The sequence below is a fragment of the Podarcis tiliguerta genome, assembly GCF_965153285.1.
Source record: "Podarcis tiliguerta genome assembly, chromosome: 4".
In the NCBI taxonomy this organism is placed as follows: Eukaryota; Metazoa; Chordata; class Lepidosauria; order Squamata; family Lacertidae; genus Podarcis; species Podarcis tiliguerta.
In genome coordinates this window covers 69,868,597-69,893,673 of record NC_139537.1, presented here as the reverse complement: position 1 = coordinate 69,893,673, position 25,077 = coordinate 69,868,597, and the positions used below count along the sequence as shown (strand labels likewise).

General features: G+C 42.3%; 1 protein-coding gene across 1 annotated transcript in view; it reads right to left on the bottom strand.

Annotated features, from left to right (window-relative positions):
- CYFIP1 (cytoplasmic FMR1 interacting protein 1) overlaps positions 1–25,077 on the bottom strand; it is a 59,523-nt gene that overhangs the window by 20,647 nt on the left and 13,799 nt on the right. The window contains exons 7-24 of the mRNA XM_083439058.1: positions 23,743–23,839; positions 23,424–23,552; positions 21,498–21,602; positions 20,337–20,428; positions 20,040–20,157; positions 18,352–18,474; positions 17,151–17,276; positions 16,892–17,058; positions 15,236–15,383; positions 11,544–11,691; positions 11,408–11,436; positions 11,138–11,291; positions 9,425–9,581; positions 8,524–8,620; positions 7,553–7,629; positions 7,342–7,450; positions 5,969–6,088; positions 5,069–5,293 (exon numbers count right to left, since the gene is read on the bottom strand). Of these exons, the coding sequence (XP_083295184.1) occupies positions 5,069–5,293; positions 5,969–6,088; positions 7,342–7,450; positions 7,553–7,629; positions 8,524–8,620; positions 9,425–9,581; positions 11,138–11,291; positions 11,408–11,436; positions 11,544–11,691; positions 15,236–15,383; positions 16,892–17,058; positions 17,151–17,276; positions 18,352–18,474; positions 20,040–20,157; positions 20,337–20,428; positions 21,498–21,602; positions 23,424–23,552; positions 23,743–23,839 (2,221 nt within the window). The remainder of the gene's footprint in view (positions 1–5,068; positions 5,294–5,968; positions 6,089–7,341; positions 7,451–7,552; positions 7,630–8,523; positions 8,621–9,424; positions 9,582–11,137; positions 11,292–11,407; positions 11,437–11,543; positions 11,692–15,235; positions 15,384–16,891; positions 17,059–17,150; positions 17,277–18,351; positions 18,475–20,039; positions 20,158–20,336; positions 20,429–21,497; positions 21,603–23,423; positions 23,553–23,742; positions 23,840–25,077) is intronic.

Here is a 25,077-nt window from a genome sequence, read left to right as displayed (position 1 = left end):
GGATATGATGGGGAAATCTTTTCTCGTGCATCACAGGATTTATATACACTGCAGATAATATGAAAACTCCAAAACAGAAGATTTGATTACATTAAACAGGGGTGGGGATGAGGGATTGGATCTTTCCATGCTAACTACAAGTCCATTATTTGTTCAAGCTTTGGATTCCTCCCAGAAGGGAGTATCATTTGGATTGAAGTTATTGACATGATGTTATGATCCCATACAAACTAATGTTTGGTTTATGTTTCACTATGTATTGATGCACATTTTTTTTGCTATTGTCTCTTGCGTAAGTGATACACACGTTTATATCTAATCAGTCAACAAAATGAGGGAGATTTACCAGCAAAGGTAAAGGAAGAGCAGGAATTGCCAACAACTGCTTCCCTCCCATTGATGGAAAGCTTACTATCAGACGAGTACACCATTAGATGCAACCCTTAAAAGCCTCTTACAATGAATGCTCATTAATATACTGATCAATAGCACACTGTGGTTGAATGGCCCGCACTAAACAGAAGTGGTTTTAGATTTTTCTACAGTCCTCTTGAACTCTTTTTTTCTGGCATCTTGTCCAATCCAAATAACTTTATTGTACTGGCCACTGGCAAGGATCTGTTCCAGACATCTTCAATAATGTTTAGGCACTCCTGAAGGCTACTTTTAGAACACACACCCTGGCTTCGACCCACCAACATTCCCTATTTTAACTTCAGATAACTTTTATAATTTCTCTCAAATGTTCAAACAGCTAAGAGAGACCAGCTACAGAGTTAAAATACCCAAATTAATAATGCAGATTCGCCTTCAGTCTGATGTGTTTTCCTTCTAGCTTCTACGATAAAATTATTTCACCAAAATCTACTTCGCTACACTATGTTGCTAAATTGTAGGGTTTTTTTGGGCATGCATCAATATAATCAGGTCATGCCACTTTTTAATCTCTGGATGATGACTTTCCTAGCAATTTACTCATTTTCATCAGCAGAGCACTAAGCAGTCAACGTAAAGTAGATTACACAAATCAAAATGTTACCAACGCTTTTTGGGGGGAGGGTGGGAGCAATTGACAAAAACACCACCCAGGTTTTTTAAAGTGTTTTCATTTCCCTTTCAGGCAGTACAATTCCAAACATGAGTTTCAGACAAAAGAGGCACCATCTAAATAAAACTGAATACAACTACGAAACAACTATTTACTGAATGTTAGCGACAGGTTGTACAAAGCACTGTCAATAATATTTCTAAACTGCATTAGCTGGACAAGGTGGTACAAGAACACAGTGCGCAAACTATTACTCCAAACACTGATGTATCAAAACAGTAAAAGGATCAAACAGAAGTGGACTAGTAATACAGTGGTACCTCAGGTTACATACACTTCAGGTTACATACGCTTCAGGTTACAGACTCCGCTAACCCAGAAATAGTGTCTCGGGTTAAGTACTTTGCTTCAGGATGAGAACAGAAATTGTGCTCCGGCGGTGCGGCAGCAGCGGGAGGCCCCAATAGCTAAAGTGGTGCTTCAGGTTAAGAACAGTTTCAGGTTAAGAACAGACCTCTGGAGCGAATTAAGTACTTAACCCGAGGTACCACTGTACTGGCCTACCTTATAGGTTTGTTTTTGTAGAGATTACCATCACACTGTGAGTAAGGAGCTCTAAAGTGCTCCTTCTTGATATCTTAAGATATCAAGTATTACTTCTTGGTATCATAAGAACAATAGAAAAGTCTGAAGGATGAGGCCAGTGGCCCATCTACCTATAGTGTTTTCACAATGGCCGCAGTTGCCTGCGAGAAGCCCACAAACAGAACCTGAGTACAGCAGCACTCTCTTCCCCCGCTCCCCTATTTCCCCTGTGAGGAAAATGCAAATCTTATGATAATAAACATATCCAAGACGAAACAGAAACATAACTTGCTTATTATGCAGCTACATATTTATATAGCACCTCAGCCTAGGGGCTGTGACTTAGGAACAGTAGCTTGCTTAAAACCACCTTAAACTCACACTCTTACAGCGTAACTGTAGGGATGTTTACCTGAGGTCCCACTGTATTCAGTGGGGCTTACTTTCAGGTAAAGCCCTGGCCATCATGCTACTGCACATCCTGTAAGGAGCACCACGGACGTTTGCTGTCAATTCCAATGCCTCTCTTCCTTTTTTCCTTGCTAATGTTCCCAAATCAACACCCTTCACATTTGGTCTTATAGATGCACAGAAAACCAAATACAAATAGATGCAATTAGTAAATGCCCGCTTGCTTTAATAGCACACCACCCAACTATTTAATCTCATTTCATTATCAAAAGCAAACCATTACAAACAGTTAGTGCAGCTTAAAGTGCAGTTTTAACGTAATGCTTTTTCAGGAATGACCTCAATCTTTGACCCTAGTCATAAAAAGCTTTTTTGCAAATGCAGAAAAGCCTGTTAACAATTTAAAATCAATATAAAATTCACAGAACAAAATGGGTGTAGTTTGCAGCTGTTTTTTTTTTTAAGCGAAAACAAACAATTGGCTCAATAAAATATGTTCGTAGCAAAAGATTAAATGTACGTATTCTAGCTGATGCAGCAGCTAAGGCCATAAATATAGTGATTGTGTATAACCTGCCTATTGTTATATACAGTGGTACCTCTAGTTATGAACTTAATTCGTTCTGGAGGTCCGTTCTTAACCTGAAACTGTTCTTCACCAGAGGCGTGCTTTTGCTAATGGGGCCTCTTGCTGCTGCTGCACTGCCAGCACACAATTTCCATTCTCATCCTGGGGCAAAGTTCTCAACTTGAGGTAACTCTTCCAAGTTAGCGGAGTTTGTAACCTGAGGCGTTTGTAACTCGAGGTACCACTGTATCTAACTGATTATCCTGTTAACTTGAGTTCTTTAGCGTCAAGTAGTACTACAAAGAATTAAGAATTCCCAGTGAGTTAGCGGCTGAATGCCAAATACATATATATATATTGTGTGTGTGGAGAGAGGAACTTTTTTAATACGTTAGAACAACCAATTTTCCTTAGGAATGTTAAGGTGCAAATGAGGGCAGTGTCCAATGTGTGACAGAAAATGTACCTCACTCCGGAGGGATGCTGAGGCAAGTGAAGCTAAACCCACTAGTGCAATACTCCACTAGTGTAAAGGCTTGTTTCAAGAGGTTGCACAAGTAAAAGCCTGAGAACTGCTATAAAGGGTTGGTACAAATAAATACATTTATTTACCATAAAAAAATATTTACCATACAAATATATTGGGGAGCAGCGGGAGAATAAGAAAAACATGCTTAGACTAAAAGGAGGTTCCAGGTCTGAAAAGATTACTGAGCATCTATACTGTAAAGGACCCCTGGATGGTTAAGTCCAGTCAAAGGCAACTATGGGGTATGGTGCTCATCTTGCTTTCAGGCTGAGGGTGCCGGTGTTTGTCCACAGACAGCTTTCCAGGTCATGTGACAGCAGTGACTAAACTGCTTCTGGCACAACGGGACACCGTGACATAAACCAGAACACATGGAAATGCCGTTTACTTTCCCACCACAACAATACCTATTTATCTACTTGCACTGGCGTGCTTTCAAACCGCTAGGTTGGCAGGAGCTGGGGCAGAGCAACGGGAGCTCACTCCGTCATGACGATTCGAACTGCTGACCTTCTGATCGGCAAGCCCAAGAGGCTCAGTGGTTTAGACCACAGAGCCACTCACGTCCTATACTGTACTCTTGTGGTAGCAGCCGCTAGCAGCTATTTCCTTCATGCACATGGTTGTGTAGATTTATCTGATATTTATGAAAGACTTGAGGTCATTTTCTTCCCAAAAGACCTCCAGGGCACAACAATCAGAACTTGGTAAGTGTAAGAACTATGTTCAGCTGCCGTTTGAAGAATAGGTCAGGCAGTGACTATAATTTCCTCCACCCAATTAAGAATGCACTTTTGCTCAGTAAACTTAAGACCCAGTGTGCACATAAACACACAGATCCCAGGATTGGCTTTACATAAGTGCACCTACATACACAACATGCCAAACAGTCTTTATTCTGCTCCTACACTGTGGTATGGTACACCTCCCTGCAAGGAATTCAGGTGTCCCATCTATAGCATGCCAATGTAGGTTGTTCCTGCTTCGATCACACAGAACAAGGCTGTGTGTGGCCAAGGAGGACTTGCGTTGAGACAGGGTTGGCAGGGAACACCTATGCAGGTGTTATTTGGAGGGGGGGGGAAGGTGCCAGTCCACACCATGAAGTTGTTACAGTAAGTGCCACATTTTTAACATTTGGAGGGCAGGGGAAGATGCCGATGCTGTGTACCTTTGAGTACCCCCAGAAAAATATATACTGATTATAAGCAAATTAATAGCCAGGAAACAGCTGGGTGAGCAGGTGAGTTTTAAGTAGGCATAGAAAACACGACTCAGGTTCTACTTCTTTAACATAGTCTGTTCTGCTTAAATAACCTCCAACCAAGTCTTTGTTCATTCAAGCTGCCTCTTCATGCATAACAGTTTCATCATATAAAACTGTTGGCTACAATAGAGGATGACATTCCACTAAATGTACATGATGAGAACAATTTAAAAAAAACTACCAGTGTATATGTAATAATGCATGTGGGGGAAAAACATGTAAAATCATCTGATGTTTGCTGGATGAAAAGAAGCTGGAGGTGGCAGCTAAAATGTTTGTAATTTATTATACTGTATATTCTTAAATATTTAGGCCCCAAGCCAACAGTTCCTCTTTGCACACTGAGCACTGCAGCTGCAGGGAGTTAATTTTCTTCTTTGAAAAGGAAGCGATCGTGCATGCTTAGCGTAATCTTTTTCACAGAAGACAATTAGAAATCCCTGAACACGCAACACCCTAGGCTAGGTTTTTTGTTCGTTTGTTTAAAAATGCACTTAAAAAAAAAAAATCCTAATGTATTCCGAGTAAAATTAATTTTTGTTCTTAACAAAGCTTCTGAGCTTGTGGAGCAACTGCTAAGATGTAGCTATTTGGCAAACCAAGTAGATTCCAAATATTGCCAGTATCAGAGTCAGTGAAGCTAAATGCAATTAAACACACACACACTACAATATGTGACACCAACCTGTTAGTGGACCCGTTGTAGCAGTAATTCGGAAGAAAATCATAATTGAGCTCCCAAAAGACGTGAAGGGTGATTCTTCCATACGGAGCAGATACATTATGGTTGGCTTCTCTAAACATGGCATCAAAACTGTCTAGAGTCATGTATCTGCTCAGAAGCTTGTGTGTCAGCTTGTTTATTTCAACCAGTCCATCCAATTCCTGAGAAGAAGCAAAAATAAATAAAGAAGGAAGGAAAGAGACAGTGAGAGGGAGGGAAGGGCGCATTGAAAAACTTGCCAAAGTCTACAACAAAACAGAAGCTTTAAGAATGTGACCACAAAAATCCGGACATGTTTATAAGCCAACAGTCAAGTATTATATGCTTTTTAAAGACAGAATAAAATCCACAGAGGAGTTACCATTCTTTCGTATTTAAAATCGCTTCCTAATAGCAGACAACTTTAGTTTTGCATGTGAAGGGTTTGTTTATGTGTCTCCGCAGAGACCCAATTAATGCCCACAGGTGAAATGTCTATATTTTATTAACACAGGTTTAAGGAAGAGGAGCTTCTTGAACTAAAAACTACACTTCCTGACATTAAGAGCTCTTCAACTTTTGCTTCCCATTAGCCGTGCCATAAAACCAGGCTCACAAATATTGGAGTTGTTTCACCTCCTCTCATCCCAAGTACATCTGAGCAGTCAAGGACAAGGTAACATTTGATTGGGGCGGGGGAAGATGTGCCATGTTACAAAGGGTTCCCCCCTTCCCTTCATTAACCTGGTGCAATATTAGGAAAGCAACGGTTTAATACATGCTGCTGAACTTGAAATCTTCAGCCAATTCCTGACCTCACATGAAACTGAGCAGCACTCATGTGCCTCAATACTTACGACAATGGAGGTCAAGTCCTCACTCTCAAACCGACCGATGGCTAGTTCCATGGATTTGTACATGGCTGCTGAAATTCGCTGAGTGATCAGGCGGTTCAGATCTATTGACCGACCAAGAAGCTGAAGCAAAAGAAATTCCAAATTGTTGTATCAAATTAATATGTACACAGACGCACAGAGAGAGACAAGTTTCCCAAATCTATACAGAGAATGCAATCCTATATAGGATACAATCTTGTTTACATCATTGTTAAAAGAAAAGAAAAAAATTCCACCCTGCCCTGATCATCTTTGACTGCAGCAGTGGCAGCTCAGCTAAGGCAGAATTAGGATTGCTCTATACATTACAGTAAATTAATGAGCAAATTATGAATATTTAACAAATCAAACTGCACAGAAACCTAGTTTCTCTGTGTAATGTTCTGCCTACTTACTTCCAGCTCTTGCCTTTTAGAGTTCCTTGTTGCTTAGCACTGTTACATACATGTATAGAGGTGGAAAGTAGAACTTTCACAATTGCTATCTTAAGAAGATCTAAATTCTGTAGTGCAAAAAGGTAGATGGGCTGCATGAGCAGAGGTTATGTATTCTGGTCCTGAGTAGTATAAATCAGAAGATGGGTAGACTACAGGCTTGAAGGATCTAGAACAAAACCCAACTGGTCCAACAACTGGACTCTGATGCCAAACAGTAGCTCAGTGGGACAGCATCAGCCCTATCAGGAATGGCCAGGGATGTTGGGCATTACAGTTCAATTGGAGAGCCAAAGTTCCTGATTTGGTGGGAGTAATTATTTAGAATTAAGGTGCCTCCAAGGGCATGCTCAGTCTAGGAACTGGTTTTCAGTACCAGAACTGGGCTTGAAGTCCTTTCACATCCAAATCCAATCCCTATTCCTTTCCCTTCAAGCTCTCTGCATTTCAGCAGCCTATTTGGGTGGAAGCACAGAGCCTTTTTGTTATTTGTTGCTATCATTAAACAAGGAGTCAGAAACATTTGCCAACCTAGAGTAGATCATCCTGTTTGATCTTCCATCCAAAGAGTCTCCTGAATTGCAACTATATATTTTAATTGCACCCAGTTAGAATGCTTGCTTGCTCAGAAAACAAAGATGGAAACTTTAATCAAATCAGTGATTTAAACCAGGACTTAAAACAACCCACCTAGCTGCTAGGTTTACTTTCAGACCCTTTCGTGAGAGGCTTTGCCAAAAGATTTCCAAAGCCAAGTTGATCGAAAAACAAGCTTGTGTCTCGTACATTTAAGCAATTGTAAGATGGGCCTCAAGCATCAACACAGTGGGGTTGAAGGGGAGATAATTAAGATGGGGGGTGGGGTGGGGAAGAGTCCAAGAATGCCATATACTTACTAACCTGAACATGTCTCTGCTTTAGGAGTGTATTATACCGGTTTGATGTTAGCAAGGGAATCGTTGCTCCCTGATTCTTGCATTCTGATCTTAACCGTTTATCTAAAAGCAGGCTATTTGGAAAGGGAGAACATTTGATGAACAGTTGATGAAAAGCTGCATTTCAAAACTCATAACATGAATGCTTAAAAAAGTTGCTTAACACGACTACTTACCTTCCTGCCATCACCTTGTAGTATCCAAATATCTGGTCTGCCAGCTTGTAGACAAACTGATCAAAGCACAAATTGACCTGAAGACGCAACATATGAATTCCTCAGTTAAAACACAGTATTTACTTATGCACATTTCCCTTTGGAAATCTACTTCTGCAGCCTTTGTAGACTACATTTTCCATTTGCACCAGGCCCCCCCTTTTAGGGTGTAGGCAATGAGTATGTGTGCATGAAGCGGGGGAGAAACAGGACTGCCCTGAGCCCCATACACAAAGGGGACACCACATCAACACCAACAAGCAGTACGCATGTGCAGCATTGATCTAGAGAGGCACAGTCTGACCTAGTCTAAGGCAGCTTCTTATGCTTGTATAGACCTTTGCACATCCATGCAGCTTCAAGCACAATTCTTCTTAATGGAGTCAGCTCAAACTCACTACCCAGAGAAGCTTGGTCGGTACTTGCAACTGGGTCTTTTCTGCTGCAATGCCCATCAGGGGAACTCTCTCCCTTGGGAAGTTAGGGCTGGAGCAGCTTTAGGTGGGCTGTAAAAACTGTTTCATTCCACCCGGCTTTTGACGGGCTGTAAATTCCATTCTCTGGTTTTAATAACGGCTTTGTTCTACTAGGTATTTTAACCTGCGTTGTTCTGCCTAAACGGTACACTGTCTTGGGGTTTTTTGTGAGTAGAAATGCAATGAAAATGCATTTAATAATAAAATAATATCACACATGGGTGGCACTGGGTCGCAGGAAATCTTGTTCCAATGACCTAGACATGAGGAATGTCTTTGTGCTAGATTCACTACTGCTTGTTCCCTGCATGCAAATTATGAACATGCATTTGTGTGCCTGTCATTCACTCAGGTTCTCCTCACACCATCTCTTCATCTTTACCTAATAATAAATTCAATCGCATGTGCTGATGCTGAACAGATTTTCAACCATCAGCACAGATTCAATTATCTTACCTCTGCCTCAATTTCATCATAGAGGAACTGCTTCTTGAATTTGGTAAGGGCGTAGTGGGCGCTGTCATTATAAAGATCTAAAGAATACAGCACGTATCTAAAAGAAGACAATATGTTATTTTTTCAGGCACACATGTAAAATATTCCTGTCTCCTGACACAATAGACTCGCCACGGATGAATACAATAAGTGTATAAATGGGCATTAACAAAATGCAAAAGTTATCCATTCCAAAATTCTGGTAACTAGCAAGCATATAGTTGTGCAAAGCTGGTGATGAGTCACAATCTAGAAATACTCCAGTTCCAACCATCATGACTACAAGTGGGAAGAAGGGATGCTCCAATATTATATACATTACCCAAAGGTACTGAAACGAAAAGGCCGTGGGAACTTCTGTGGCACAAAGACTGACTAGAGGTAGCTAAGAATGTGTCAAGAGTGTTCTTTTTTGAGCACTAGCAATCCAGTACCCTAGCAGCTCTTCTGAACCAAACAAAGGAGCTCTAAAGTGGTTGTTAGAAGTGGAGGAAGAATGTTACAAGCAGAGGGAAATGAGGGAAATAACTGGTAAAACTGAACCCATCCTTAGCCCATGAGTAAAGTGGGCAACGGAGGTCTTGAAAAATCTTAGGGCCAAGTACTGAAGATGACCTGAGAAGGCAACAGAGCCCATCATCCAGGAGGTGGGGGGGATGTTTGTCTGCTCCGACAATCTGAAGTTGGGTGAGTGGAGAGGAGGTAATTCTGGGGGCCACCTGTCCTCCTTCAACTTCTTACTTGAAAAGGAGGTTCCTATTCTGCTTACCTAGACTACCCCACTAAGCCTCTAATATCAGCATCATCAGAATTTTCTGCATCTACTACTCAACAAGAAGTGACAGAATCACATCAGGCTTACTCCATCATCGATGCTTCCTTGGTCTCCAAAATGTGGTCGGTCAGAATCCAAGGCATAGACATCTCGATGGGAAACTGGATCCTTCTGCCCATTGTCAACTCCAAAAAGAACTCCCTGAACCACAGCTGGGACAAGTCACAGCACTGCTGCAGGGTTTCTTATGAAAGAAGAAATGATACCGAATCAATACTCTTGCGAGGGAGAAAATAAGCACACGTACACACAGAAGCAGCACTATTCTAGCGGTGCAGGTGTTGTATGAATGAACAAACCAAAGTGAAAGATGGTGACTAGAGTTATGCATGGAAAGGAAACCAAAACCGGTTTTCAAATGGAGAACCTACGAAGTTAAATACAGCTGCTATCAACAACCACCCAGCAGAAGCATAAATGGTTTCATCACTGAAAACACTACTGGAAGAATGGCCAACTAGTCAATTTAGGTGCGCACACATGCATGCCCACACATTCTAAACTGGTCTCCCGGGTTGTGCTAGTGCCATGAATGCCACGTTTCCTGGCTTTGGTTAATAAGGAAGTGCAGAAGAGAGGGGACTGTCTTGCAACATCTGTCATCCTTCTATTCACTCAATTAAATGGTGGAATTCTCTCACTCCGTATGGTATGTGCTGATCAAAATTAGTACAATTTTTTTTTATATGGAGGGGCAGAAAGTAATTACAGCAAGTGGAATTGCTCGTAATACACTATCCGATATGTCAAAGGTACCTTCCAGCTCGTCATAGCAGCAGTGTTTTCAGTCGACTAGAGCAGTGATTCCCAAACTTCAAAAGTGCATACCTCAGACCTCTAAGGAGTCTCCTTTTCAGCCTTGGCAATTCATTTACTAGGGCTGGGTACAGAGAAATTTCCAGCAACCTCTCTGATGTGCGCATATAGGAAGCCTTGCTTTTATGGACATTTATTGCAGCTGGCAGAAATGAGCAAAGATTGTCTGCTCTGTTGTCGTTCTGATTTGTGCTAGCCCAATATTGCTGGTGGTGGACCTATTTCAAAAGGTACTAGAGGGTCCCGAATTCACTGTTTGGGAATCACTGAACTCGGGAAGCACAACAAGGGCACTAGGGCTAATGAAAGAGAAGAGCATTACGCTTCGACAACACTATAAACATGAATAAAGTCTTCCTCCCATCCAAAGCAGAGTTCCAATAACAGCATGAGTTGGAAAGACAACACAATGTGGTACGACTAGACTAGAGACATGTCAGTAGGTGAATCCACTAAAACAACATGCTTCCGATTACAGCCAACAGTAGAGAGAATGGCAGCCAAAACAAAGAAAATTGTTTTACCCAAGGCATGGCATTAGGTTTCTCTCTTTAGAAGAAGAAGAAAAAGGACTTAGCAGACACGTTTTTGCCATTTTAAGCAGATTTCAATACTGGGACCTCTTATTACGCTGAAATTTTTGCGAAGAAAGAAAGGAAAGTCGTGCCAACTGGAAAAGCATATGAAGCATCTAACCTCTTAATTCCAGTGTTATTTGCAATGTTCCAACACATTAAGAACATAGGAAGTGCCTTGCTGGATCAGACAAGGGGTCCATGTCGCCCAGAATCCCGGCTTCTAAGAGCAGCCAGGCGATCGTTTTAAAACAAAAGTAAGCCACACAAAATCGGAAACATATTCCCAGGTTATGTTAGAGGTATTAGGACATGCTAAAGCTGGACACTGATCATCTGTGTATCTTACCACTGAAATTTATCAAGTGAGTGTAGAAGAAAGACTCTCGGTGGAATTTTTCTATGTCCAATATGGTGGGCCCCTCAAGGCTACTTCTCAAAGTTTTCTTGGAGCCACTTTTGTCAGCAATGAGGGACTCTAACATGGTTCTCACCATGTAAAGCTGTGTTATTGAACAGAACATTCGTGACAGGGGGGAAAAACACAATATGGAACATTAGTTCAGCATTACGGATGCACACTGCCCAACGCAAAGACTGCTCCACTTCAAATTGAAACCTGATAAGGAAGTTCAAAAGTCATTAAACCTAAGGCGGTGAGGGGAGAAAGAGAAAGAAGAAGAAGAAAGCCCCACAATTTGCAATGGAACAGTTTGTGTCACCACACTATTAAAAAATAATAAGTAATGCCTTACCACCATAGTTTAAAAGAGTGGGATAGATGTAGGACTGCCTCAGAAACTTGTTTATCACATGCAATAACTTTTCCATTCCCAGAGATCTGAGCTGCTTCAACAGCTCAGCAGAGTTCAAGGACTCTGCCATAGTGCGGACCATGTAGAGCTAAAAACCAACAGAAAAGGAAGAGGCAAAAAAGGGGGAAGAAGAGAGAGTCCGTTAATTAAAAAAACAAACCACATGGGTAAATAAGAAAAGGAGAAAATACAAAACCAGAAGAAATGTACGGTATATTAGTTTGTTAAGACAGGAATAGCAAGACAGTGAAGTATGCGGAAGCCACCCTGGTCTACATCAAAGGTGGACAGATTTGTTGTTTTGCCTGTTCATTTTGTAAAGGCTGAGAATGCTGCCCATAAGACGATGCCATTTGGGCTCTTGTATCCCTACAAGTCATAAAAGATACACAATGCCTTAGGCAAAATTCACTGGGAATTTGTTTCCCCAATTACAAAGATTTCTAGTTGCAATACAGCAAGATGCTACCTGCTGTAGCACTAAAATCTCTTTGGAATGTATTATGGGAAAGCGATTCATAAATTAAAAAAATAGCAGCAATGCACAAAACTACACAGCAAGATGGCTCCAAGGCTGCTGTGTTTGGAATGTTCTTATCTCTCAAAAATGAACAGGCTCTTATACTATGAGAAAGAAGAAGAGCTGAAGGAAGGAAAAGATAAGGGTGGAACAGACTGTAAAAAGGAAAACCACAGGGAGGTGGGGGGGTACAGTGATGACAAGTTTATACTACAATCTATAAAGCTACTATAGCTGCACCCAAAGTATTGCACCAACAATAAATAGTTTACCACCACCACCACCACTGAACTTCAGAGTTTCCCTGTCCATCTGTCTCCATTCCATATCACAATCTGATTTTGAAAAGTTTTAAGGTTTCAAAACTCTTTCACAGCACAGCATGGGTTCATGATGAACAAATCCAAAATGCTATTGCTTATCGTGGGACTGGTCACCACCTCTGCATTGTGGCTAAGTCACATGTTTACCATGTTATGTGTTCAAACTTTACACTGAGTTTTAAAATATTGAAGAAGCTACTATATCACATATTACAATTATTACAGAGTTTTCCTAATATTAGATTTTTGGGGAAGTGTGTGTGTGTGGGAATCAATAAACTCATCCTGTTCAGCTAACCAATCAAGACAGTTGGGGGTGGTATTGCTTTGTTGTTTTGGTTTAGTTATTTACTTGTGTTTATCTTGTATTTTATTCTGTGAACTGCCCTAAGATCATTTGATGAAAAGTGGCATAATAATAATAATAATAATAATAATAATGATGTTACATTCCTCCTCACATTAAGGGTAGCTCAATAAAGTCAGATGTTTGAGATCTCCCTTCAAAATAGTAGGGAGAGCAATATGGCTACCAAATTTGGGGTGCTTAATGCAAAAGGTGGGGAGATGGTGCAGGAAAAATTTCAGACACCTTACAAATTGTCCATGGAATTCTCCTGGATCCCCTTCATGGGATGGGGATTGGGAACCCTGTGTTGCAGTGGATCCTGTCCTATGTCTGGGACCGAGTCCAGAGAGGAGCATTAGGGGTGTTTTTCAGCTCCCTGGCAGTTATGCAGTGGGGTGCCACAGCTCACTATTTCATCCCAAATAATATTTAATATCTATTTGGAGCAGTTATTAAGAGATTTGGGTCTTAATTCTGCACAATCAAGGAAAGGCTATGGTGCCCTAACAAAGGGATGGAGGGTGGAAAATAAGGTGAGCCTGAATCCTGGGAAGACAAGAGGCACTGTGAATGGATGGTTCCTGCATCTAAGAAATTGGCCAATCGCCAGTTGCACTATCCTTAAAGCTGCAGATATGCTTCTGTATCTAGTCTCTCCCCCCCCCCCCCCGAGGCCTAAGTAGCCTTGATAGCTAGGAACACCTTTTACCAGCTGAGGCTGATGTGACAGGCGTGGCCATTTCTGGAATGGAAGAGATTTACCAGGCACCAGTGACTTCAAAACTGGGATTACTGCAATGAACCCTGAGTGGGGCTTCCTTTGCACTTGGGTCCAGAAACAGCAGTTAATGCAGAATGCTGCAGCACCATTGCTGGCAGGAGTGAGACCTTGTCAGTACATTGCAACTCTGCACAAAGATCTGCACTGGCAGGCTGATCAGTTAGTAGGTGTTACTATTGGCAAAATAAAGCCCTTAACAATTTGGGACAGGTTTATCCCATATGTGCCACTCAACCACTTCAATCTGCGGAACTGGGATATGACAAATAATGTTCATTCCACACTTGGAAGGAATCAATCCTTCTTAGTGGCAACGTTTACATTTTGGAATTCTGCAATGTTTCCAGCGTCTGCTAAAAACTACCAACCCTACCCAGACAGGAAAACCTGATAGATGTGTGATTTTAATGTTAGTTTTAAAAACTGATTTTATTTTTATTTGATTCATTTGTTTTTAACTTCTGGTTTTATCGGTAATTTTGATGTGTGTGTTATATTTTATATAAACCACACTAAGAAGTTTTGATGATTAAGCAGTATGTAAGTCCTGTTAAATAAAATTAAATGACTAAAATGTATTTTATAATCACAAAAAAATAAAAACGAACAGCTTAATTGTACTCACAAGTACTGATGGCCCGATCTGCCAATTTTGGATTCTGATTCTCATCTTTTCAATCTTCAGTACACTCCTAACTGCTGTGTCATTTTGTGATTTTTGTTTTAAACACAGCATTAAAATCCTAATGCGTTTTATTGTGCATTTGTCCTAATACACACATTCTGCAAGCAATTTTCCCTGATGCAGTTTTGCACATTATTTGTATGTTGTTTCTACTAATACACACATTTTTGTGCAGTCTTCCCTAATACAGTGGAACCTCGGAAGCCAAATGCCTGTGAACTCAAACGTTTTGGAAGTGATTGTTCCGGTTTTCGAATTATTTTTGGAAGTCGAACGTTTTGGAAGTCCAACCGACTTCTGGAACGGATTCCATTCAACTTCCAAGGTATGTCTGTACAGGTGTATGCATATGCTTTAGATTTTAGAACAGCACTGCAAGAGTGTGGAGTTCGACAGGTAGCTGCATTTCAACTAACATATTGGTTTGGGAAATGCCAATTAGGGAGGTTCACATTTTAAAATGCAAGCGGAGCAAATGCCTCTCCCATCTCTACACACAAGTAGAAACAGCCAAGAAAAGATTTTATCAGAAGAGAATACCCCAGCAATAAACCACAGTAGGCTTAGTCAGAGAAAAGTCATTACATGTGTATATGTGTGCACACACACTATACTGAAAACAGGTATATACTATTTAAGTGCAGGAAGATAAACACGAGGGCATCAGACATACAAACAACTAAAACTTTGTAAAAACAGAATTTAAATATAGAAGCATTAATCCCACAGGAGGTACATGCTGTAAAGGAAAGGCTTGTGGGAGGGGGCATGGAAAGGGAATAATCAGCGTAGAAAATTAAAATGACAGTACCCCTGCATGAGATTTTTTTTTTTTTTTACTAATCCAGATTTACACAGGATTTATATAACTAATCTTTTTAAATGGGTTCATTCCACAGTAATTCCTGTATCAAGTCAGTGACACACATACCAGAATTGAGAGAGAGAGAGAGAGAGAGAGAGAGAGAAATTACCTGGGTACTGGAGGGGCCCACTGCTCGTCTCGGGACTTTGACATCAAAGCCACTTTTGGGATCCTTCTCTCCCCTCAGCGCAGGGTCATTAAACGGCTCACGGCCACCTTCCCAGTCGCACACAGTCTTTCTGATCGCCTGGAGAACGCTAGTCACGATCCAAGAGGGCATGTGAGTTCCTGATAAAAGTGCGAACTCTTCCATAACAACCACAAGCATCCTGACACATGCATTCTAAAGTCACCACACATTCCACAGACGGCTAAAACTGTCATATCGAGAACACGCCTCATTTTCCACCAACGGACTGGCTAAAGCAAACATTCCATATCCTTGTGAATTCTTAAGCCTGGAAACCTCTGCTTTTAAGTAATTGAGAACACAGCATGTTTCTTTCAGATTTACCATTCAAGTGCAAGTAACGCCTTTCCTTGCATGAAGGGGGCGCCCTGTGTCAAAGGGTCATGTGACTTCCCAGACCTGCTTCCAACATCCACACACTGAGCATGAATATCTGTAGCCCTTACTCCAACACAAAGACATCCATGTGCATAAACTTTTATTGAAGGTGGAACCTTAAGATGCCCGCACTCAACACATGGCTGTTGTAGTGAGGAGGGTAACTGTATAATGCCAGTGCTTGGACAAGTTGCACAGGCCTGCTGTTTCTTCAATGTGTAGAGGCCCCTTCACACATATGAAGTGCTGTTATAGCTCCAGGGGCCTTCTGGCAGTTCTCTCACTGTGAGAAGTGAAGTTACAGGGAACCAGGCAGAGGACCTTCTGGGTAGTGGGGCCCGCCCTGTGGAACGCCCTCCCAGCAGATGTCAAGATGATAAATAACTACACAACTGTTAGAAGACTTCTGAAAGCAGCCCTGTATAGGGAAGTTCTAAATGTTTGATGTTTTATTGTGTTTTAAATATTTTGTTGGGAGCTGCCCAGAGTGGCTGGAGCAACCCAGCCAGATGGGTGACATATAAATAATAAAGTTATGATTGTCGTTTTTATTAAAATTGCAACTGTGATGTGGACCCTTGTGAAGGAAAATGTTACCGGATATGTATGGTTTAGCTTTGTTTAACAGGCATCATGCAAAGTGACTTTGTCATTACTTTCTCTCAAGGGAACTGCAGTTCTGGGAGGAAACGAATTCCCAATAGCCTCACTAAGGATGCAATCTACAAAGCCCTGCCAAAGAGATATGGATACAGCATCCTCTTCCTACTTTCCTAACTAATGCCAGGCATATAATGCCAGTACACTGCCACCCAATATCTGATCAATGGCCAGAACAGTTGCAGAGTAGCTCATCAGCAACTGTGGGAAGTATGGCGTGAGAGAGCTTGCAACGGCCGCCATGGAGCTGTCACAACTGCTTGGACCAGTTGCAGAAGCTCTGGCAATACTGCACAGCTGCTGGGCCATGTGGTCTGTAGGACACTGGGTAATACAGGTGGCCAGGAGATGGAGAGCCATTGCACACAGCAAGTTTTGTGGATCCCATCCAAAAAAACATTCTCAAGTTTCCATTGGGAGAATTCAAGACAGTCCCTCTGCATTATAACAGATGCTCTCAGGCACTATGTTTCCCTTTAACAAATACTGCGCATCTGAATGAAAAGCTAAATGGCACGAGAGGGCATTAGCCACCACCTTTGGATGACATTCTTCTTCTTCTTGATGGCCTGTCTCAACGGTTCTCTAAGTGTAATCTGGGCGAAATCCTGGAGCGCAGCATAGATGGTATGGCGAATGGCATGATTGAAGACGCTCTCCATCCTCCCCATTAAAACCTGCAGCCCTTTAATCATCGCTATAACCTGCATGGGGGGGAAATTGGTTTTCACATAATTAGACCAAGCACAAGTCAAGAAAAGAGGTGGGTGATCGTGGTCAGAAGGCATTTTCTTACCTCAACAAGAGCAAACTTCTCTTCACTGGTATAATTGTATCGTGTTGCTCTTTCGTACTCTTCTGCATTGTCTGGACAATCTTTGTTGGAATATTTGTCCGTTGGGTGGACCAGCTTCCAAGAATACTGCAATTGATGAAGGGGGTTAAGAATGGCCAGAACCGACAAAAACTGAACTGAGAAACCACAGTAACAACTGCAATACACCACTAAGGCCGAATGAAAGCTTATATACTATTGTGCTTTTGAACAGGCAACTACATTTCATTAGATCAATAGTTGCTAAGCCCTAAAATAGGAAGATCAACACGCCAAGAAAACAAATAAAGTGATGGCGTGAATATAGAAGCAAGCTTCTGCGTGTGCAGGTAATGTATTGCTATTTTTACCAAGTTCACTACATGTAGCTTTGGCACTGAAACTTGCATGTTGGGGAACTCTTCCACAAGGAAGTGTTTCCAGTGGCTTCTGCAAAATGGCCATAACAGTAAAACAGTGGCTTTTAACCTTATATTCTAATATGAATATTACTAAGAGGAAGGTGGACAAAAAACCCACAAAGATCTCATGCCAACTCAACTAGCGGAAAAACTCCTTCACAGCCTACAAATGTGACATTCAGATACATGCTCCACATAATAGGTAAAGGTAAAAAGGTAAAAAAGGTAAAGGTACCCCTGCCCGTACGGGCCAGTCTTGACAGACTCTAGGGTTGTGCGCCCATCTCACTCAAGAGGCCGGGGGCCAGCGCTGTCCTGAGACACTTCCGGGTCACGTGGCCAGAGTGACATCGCTGCTCTGGCGAGCCAGAGCCGCACACGGAAACGCCGTTTACCTTCCCGCCAGTAAGCGGTCCCTATTTATCTACTTGCACCCAAGAGTGCTTTCGAACTGCTAGGTTGGCAGGCGCTGGGACCGAACAACGGGAGCGCACCCCGCCGCGGGGATTCGAACCGCCGACCATGCGATCGGCAAGCCCTAGGCACTGAGGCTTTTACCCACAGCGCCACCCGCGTCCCTTGCTCCACATAATAGCTTTGAGTCTATTTGAGATCTTTAACTCATCCAAGTAAGGGTGCAAACAGAATATCACATGCTGCTCTATAATATGCCATCTAAAGATTACAGTGAAACAAAACATTTCCACTCCCCCTCACAGTTGCTGCTCTTTAGAACTTTCCACAGCCTGCCCTGCACATACCACTTCCATAACATGTGCACTCCACTGAGACAGAAGTTGAAGACCTTGGAGAGACAGGTCAAAGAGCTTCCGATATTCAGCATCAGTCTTCTGAGCTTCTTGGCGGCCTGATCCAGTCACTACCTGTAATGAAAAGCATGCTTGTTAAAACATGCAGTGCATATATGGCTAAACATGAATTGTTTTAGAGTGCAGAACAAAATCATCTGTGTGTGCTTTTCGGGTTTCAAACTTTTGTAAAAAAAACATGCTGAGGCTCATTTTCCATATTACAATATTGGAGCCACTTCCCCATAGTGTAGCCCCATGCTGGTCCACTCAGCACCCACAGACGTGGGTGGCACTGTGGTCTAAACCACTGAGCCTCTTGGATTTGCCAATCAGAAGTTCGGCAGTTTGAATCCCCACGACGGGATGAGCTCCCGTTGCTCTGCCCCAGCTCCTGCCAACCTAGCACTTCAAAAGCACACCAGTGCAAGTAGATAAATAGGTACCGCTGCAGCGGGGAGGTTTCTGTGCACTCTGGTTTCCGTCACAGTGTCCCATTGCACCAGAAGTGGTAAAGTCATTCTGGCAACATGACCCAGAAAGTTGTCTGTGGACAAATGCTGGCTCCCTTGGCCTGAAAGTGAGATGAGCGCTGCAACCCCATAACTGCCTTTGACTGGATTTAACTGTCCAGGGGTCCTTTACCTTTTACTCAGCACCCATAACAAGCTACAATTCGCAGAATTCTTTGTGGGGGAGACATGTGCTTTAATTGAGTAGTGTTTTAATTTACGATGAACAAGCATTTACACCACTATTTTCCCCACTGGTCAAGCTGACTCTGGTCTGGAACTCTTTCCCCTTAATAAGAGGGTAGGGAACGGAAAGACCCATAGTTAAATATACCAATGTGCTCTTTCTCCACCTTACTTCACGTATTTTAGAACTGAGGCTGAAATATACTTAAGAAATGAACCCTGTGATCAAATTAAGTCCTGGGTAATGAACATCATAAGGGACGCGGGTGGCGCTGTGGGTAAAAGCCTCAGCGCCTAGGGCTTGCTGATCGAAAGGTCAGCGGTTCGAATCCCCACGGCGGGGTGCGCTCCCGTCGTTCGGTCCCAGCGCCTGCCAACCTAGCAGTTCGAAAGCACTCTCGGGTGCAAGTAGATAAATAGGGACCGCTTACTAGCAGGAAGGTAAACGGCGCTTCCGTGTGCAGCTCTGGCTCGCCAGAGCAGCAATGTCACGCTGGCCACGTGACCCGGAAGTGTCTCCGGACAGCGCTGGCCCCCGGCCTCTTGAGTGAGATGGGCACACAACCCTTGAGTCTGTCAAGACCGGCCCGTACGGGCAGGGGTACCTTTACCTTTTTAATGAACATCATATGCCTTGCGGCCTTTTCAGGCTATATATTTTCATAAATAAACTTGTTGTTTTTAAAGAAGTATTTAAAAAAAACCTGGTATGGAACTTGTTAGAAAACTGACACACACAAATTCAGAATTCACTAATAGTACTTTGCCACTCAAAAGGGTGCAAATATTTTACTGACACCACGCAAGTGTAAGACTAACGCTACTTAGTCTGTACGAGAAACAGGGGCACATTTTTATGTTTAGGACTGCTAACGTAACAGGTTGGGTGCATATAAAACCTGATTCCATCCAAAGACTCATGTCCTGTATTAATCTACACACCTCACTATTGCTGTAACGAGCCAGTTCCGAAATAAAACGCATGTGGTCGTCTCTTATCTGGATCATTTGCTCACAGATATTGTACTGGGGACTGCTGCTGGAAGAAGTGCATGTCCACCTAGGGTAGGGGAAAAAGAGAAAAGAAAGCATGAAATTACTATAAAAAAATTATACATTCCCATTGCAAGGAGATCCATGCCCCACAGATGAATTTTCTTTAAGTGAACTGCAAGAATGACTTGGAGCAATTTCGTAGTTCTTGGAAAAAGCAAGCTAGCGTGTCTTTTCAGTTCTTACCTAGATTTATTTTCTTCATAGTGAGCACTAGTCTTAATGTATCTCGCCAGTTCGATCTGCATGTCGCCAAACAGTGGAACTACTTGCAGCTGCTGGACTCAAGAGAAAACAAATTAAACAAAGTTAATTATGTGCACCTTCTGCTTTCATTCAGGACTTAGCCACACAATCAGCAAATACATAAGCTAACTCTGCAATTCTATGATATGCAGTCATGACTCTCCGTGGAAAGAATATTAATTTGTAAAGGTACCAAAAAAGAAATCCCCTGTGCTTTGTACTGGAAAATTACCGTATTTTTCGCTCTATAGGACGCACCGGATGATAAGACGCACCCAATTGGGGGGGGGGGGGACAAGAAGAAAAAAATTCTGAACCCCAGAAGCCAGAACAGCAAGAGGGATCTGGCTTCTGGGATAGCCTCTTGTTGTTCTGGCTTCACGGACAGCCTTTGAAGCCTCCGCAGGGCAGCGGGGTTAAGGCACCCCGCTGCCCTGTGGAGGCTTTGCACAGCTAACCCCAAGCTAGAACAGCGAGATGGAGCGCTGCGCAGCGCTCCGTCTCCCTGTTCTGGCTTTGGGCTTAGCCGCGCAGCCTGCATTCGCTCCATAAGACGCACACACATTTTCCCTTACTTTTTAGAAGGGAAAAAGTGTGTGTTATAGAGCGAAAAATACGGTACAACATTCCCAGCAGAACCAACATCTTCTGCTGGCAATAGGGCCTTCAGCACACACACATCTGGCTTGAAACATCAGGATAACACTAAGCATTGGGGAATTTGTCATCTGGACATGCTGTCGACTTGAAATATAGTGGGTTGCACCCAACGACATATACTTGCACAATAAAACATCCTCTCCCCTCTCCCCATCTGGTTCTGGAGGTCCTCCAAACACTTGAGAACAGATCTGGAGGGGCAGAAGGTAAGAACAGGGAGGGGAAGTTGCACTGCACAAGCAGAAATCATTGTGCAAAAAGGATGACTTCAATGGATTCAAACCTATGTATTTTAAGAATCATAGGTAGGAAACCACCTTCATGATGTAATCAGAGCCAGGAAAGTTCGCATGCCTAGTCACTCAGGTGACCACCCACCCACGTACCTAAGTAATATATAACCACTCCCTTTTCAAAAGACAGACAACCTTCTTAACCAACCTTAAAAAACTTGTCAATCTTGTTCAGATTTATCCTTTTCTTGGCATCCAGCTTATAGATGTTACTGACGCTGCCATCCATCAGATACAATCCAAAACCCATTACCTGAAAAGAGAATAAAATAACATTAAGACCTGTTGCCTGATTCTTAACTTGATCAATGCTGAAAGCAATAAAACCTTGTAAACCTTCCTCAAAATAAAGTTTATTAGAACATAATGGCACAAGCATCATAAATATGATTCACCATTTTATTTTTATACCATTGACCAAACTCTCCTTTCTAATCATGCATATGCACGTAAATTTATATTATTTAAGCACCCCCAAAGTCAGAGTTAGAGTACCAGCTATGCCTGTTCCTGGTCCAATATAACCTGGCCAAAGCTATCTATGATCTTTATTTGATGGTGGTTTAGAAGCTGCAACTAGTGCAAAATGTGATGGATCATTGAGATGAGACCATAGCACATCTATTTTGAAGACTTTGCATGAGTGGCATATAGGCTACCAAACTCAGTACAATCAGTTAGCATTAACGCATAAAAGCCCTAATCAGCTTGGAATCTGAAGGAGCACCTCTTTCCGTTATCAGCCTGGCTGTGTGTTAAGATCTGCAACAGGGCTTTCTTATGGTCCCACCATCAGCAGAAGCCCATGGAGATATGACACAGCCTTCTTCGTGATGGCAACTCAATGGGGGTATTTTCTTCCCCCAAGAATCAATCAGCTAGTGCTGACATAAATTGCTTCTCGGTGCTGGAGGACCAAAATATATCCCAGGTGACTCACCATTCAGACTTGGGGGAGATTTCATTCAATCCCAAATATGGCAACCATTGATGTCCAGAACAAAACACTGAGGTCACCAAGTCTTCCCAAGATAAAATTTTGATCATTTTTACAACCATGAAAATGCAGATGGGTTTATGCATGACACTCTGTACATATACATTGTTCTGAGACCTAGTCATCTGGAAATTGTTCATGCAGAAATCTTGAAGCTTCTCTCAAGAAAAGTGCCCAGTTTCTAATTTCAAGTTTTCATAATTGTAATATATTTGGGAGATATCAGAAGCAAGTGAATTACAAAACTATCCTTTCTAAAATATTAAAATCAATCATTAACTCTAAACACAGAGTAAGACTGTGCTTCACCAGAGGCCATAGAAGCAGGCACCTGGATTTTTAAAATAAAACACAGTCAAATATGTTAAGAATAAGCATAATAAGCTCTGGAATCCTTAGAATATCCCAGCCAAATTTACCTGCTACATTTCAGAGCTATAAGCATCTGAAGGATAAATGCTTCTAATTATTCAAGTATGGTAATCAGATTTGAAAGCTGTTAAACTAGCTTTCCTGTGCAGTGCTGGATATACTGCAAAGAGATTCCTAGGCACAAATAAACTAGCCTTTTCAAAAAATTTAAAATTACTATATTCATTTGGCTAAAAACCAATGGAATGAATGCATACAGAGCCATTTGGAGGAACAGTGCCGAAAAATTCCTGGGCACAAATACATTGCTTTTTTCAACATTACTATATTCCTTTAGCTAAAAGCCAATATAATGAATGCCGAGCAATTTAGTTCCTCTAAGCATTGCAAATGATAGATTTGCCTCTGCATATCTTTTACCCGATATGACAAAATGACACAAAAACAGCCTAATTCCATTTTTGCCTTTTCTCTACCCCCTTCATTAAAATCATTTAGTCCCTGTGAATATAGAAGTGTGGAGGGAGGGAATTCACATACATAAAAGAGAGGCTGAAAATACTTCAAAGAGCATACCAATTATTCCAAGTTACTTGACAACGAACCTCTAACATTTCAAGAGTATTTTCAGTGCTCACCCAGCATTCCTCCCCTCCAACCCCCCCCCCCCCCCAATGCTGAAATGCTTCAAGCAGCATATCTTACTTTTAGGAGCATGTGCTTCTCACTGGGCGTTAGATACATTTTGTTTTCATAGTAATCCACGCATAAATTCACAATATCAGCAAGCAGCTCTTCATAGCCAGGAATCACCTCAAGTTGTTGCTGTAAAGACTAGAACAGAAACCAGCTTAACTTTGTATATGGCAACAGGGGGTGGGGAATCAAGAGAGAATATTTGTGGAAATCATATGTATGGAAATAGCTGGATTTTATTATATTATTCAGCACGTAAGATACCGTGCTCTGTACAAGAATAAGAAGGGAACAATGACACCATAGTTTTGTTTACTTAAAAACATACCTGCGTAATCTTATTGTGATTAGCAAGAAACATGGAGAGGTTCTGGGATTCTTGGATAGACTGAGGGTCGGCCATTTTACGCAGAAATTGGGCAGCCCTTCAAAGGAAACAGGAGAAAAAGTTAAATCTTGCAAGAATGATAGACATATCTATCATCACTATAGCTATGCCACTGGCCCCTGCAAGAAAGCACATTACTGCAAAGCCAAGGGTATGAATGAAGGACATTTGCTATATCTTAATGATTTGTTGTCGCCGGATAAAGACGACTCTGCTGGCCTCCACTAGCTTTTCTGCTGCTAGAGAAGAAGCCAGCACACACGTGTGCACATGCCTGCACACTATGGGATCCAATGTCACACCTTGATGAGCAATGTAGAATCCAATAAATGCGAGTGCAGTGGGCAGGAGACTCAGGTTGTTGTCCCGACACACTCTGTTCTGTCATTATTTTCCAGCAGCAATAATTTGTGATGCAACTGACTTGTGGTTGCCGGCATAAGGGCAACTGGCGCATTCATGGAGACCGATCCTGCAACAGTGGCTTTCCATAAGGATCAGTTCTGACAGGGTAATTAGGCGGAGCCACTACTACTTTGGAATCAACTTTCAGCAGTAACTATCTAATTTTTAAATCGTTCTTTGAGAAAGCCACTTCCGGCCTGCCCAGGAGGTGGGGTTGCGGGCTTCACGCCCACCCCCACATGAGCGGGGGCTGGTTTCAGACCCCACGAGAGCAGGGGAATCCCGGCCACGTCTCCCCCCCCCCCAGCCAGCCCCCAGCCAGCGATGACCCCCCCCCCCCAGCCAGCGGTGACCCGGGGGAGCTCCTAGTTGATGTGCCTCAGCAGGAGACTCCCCCTCTATGGTGTTAACCCTTCCCGTGTCTCCAGCAAATGGGCTGGAGCCGGATAGTCGATAGGACCAATGCCTAAGCCAATGCCTCTCATTCCTGAATTCAATAAAGTTGTGGCCTAATTCGCCCATTTTAACCTTTAAATTATGGTGTCTTGTGTCTTTATTTATCCTGGTGGGGGGCGGGAACTCACCACGCAATGCAAAACAGGTGTGTGTCAAGAACAGCACCCAAAATCAACTTAATTTTTTCCTTCCTGAACCTTTCCCTTTTTTCCACCTTCCTTTTTAGGCAAAAATCTTTGCTTATTTTATATTTCTAATTTACCCCTCTTGAGTGGACAACAAATTTTAAGACATGCACCAATATAAAAATATACCGAGAGGCAAGGACCTCGTTTATGGTTGGAAGTTATTAGATTGACGTCATACAGGTAACAAAGGGAAAAGGTTGCGATATAACACTCAATGACTGAATGG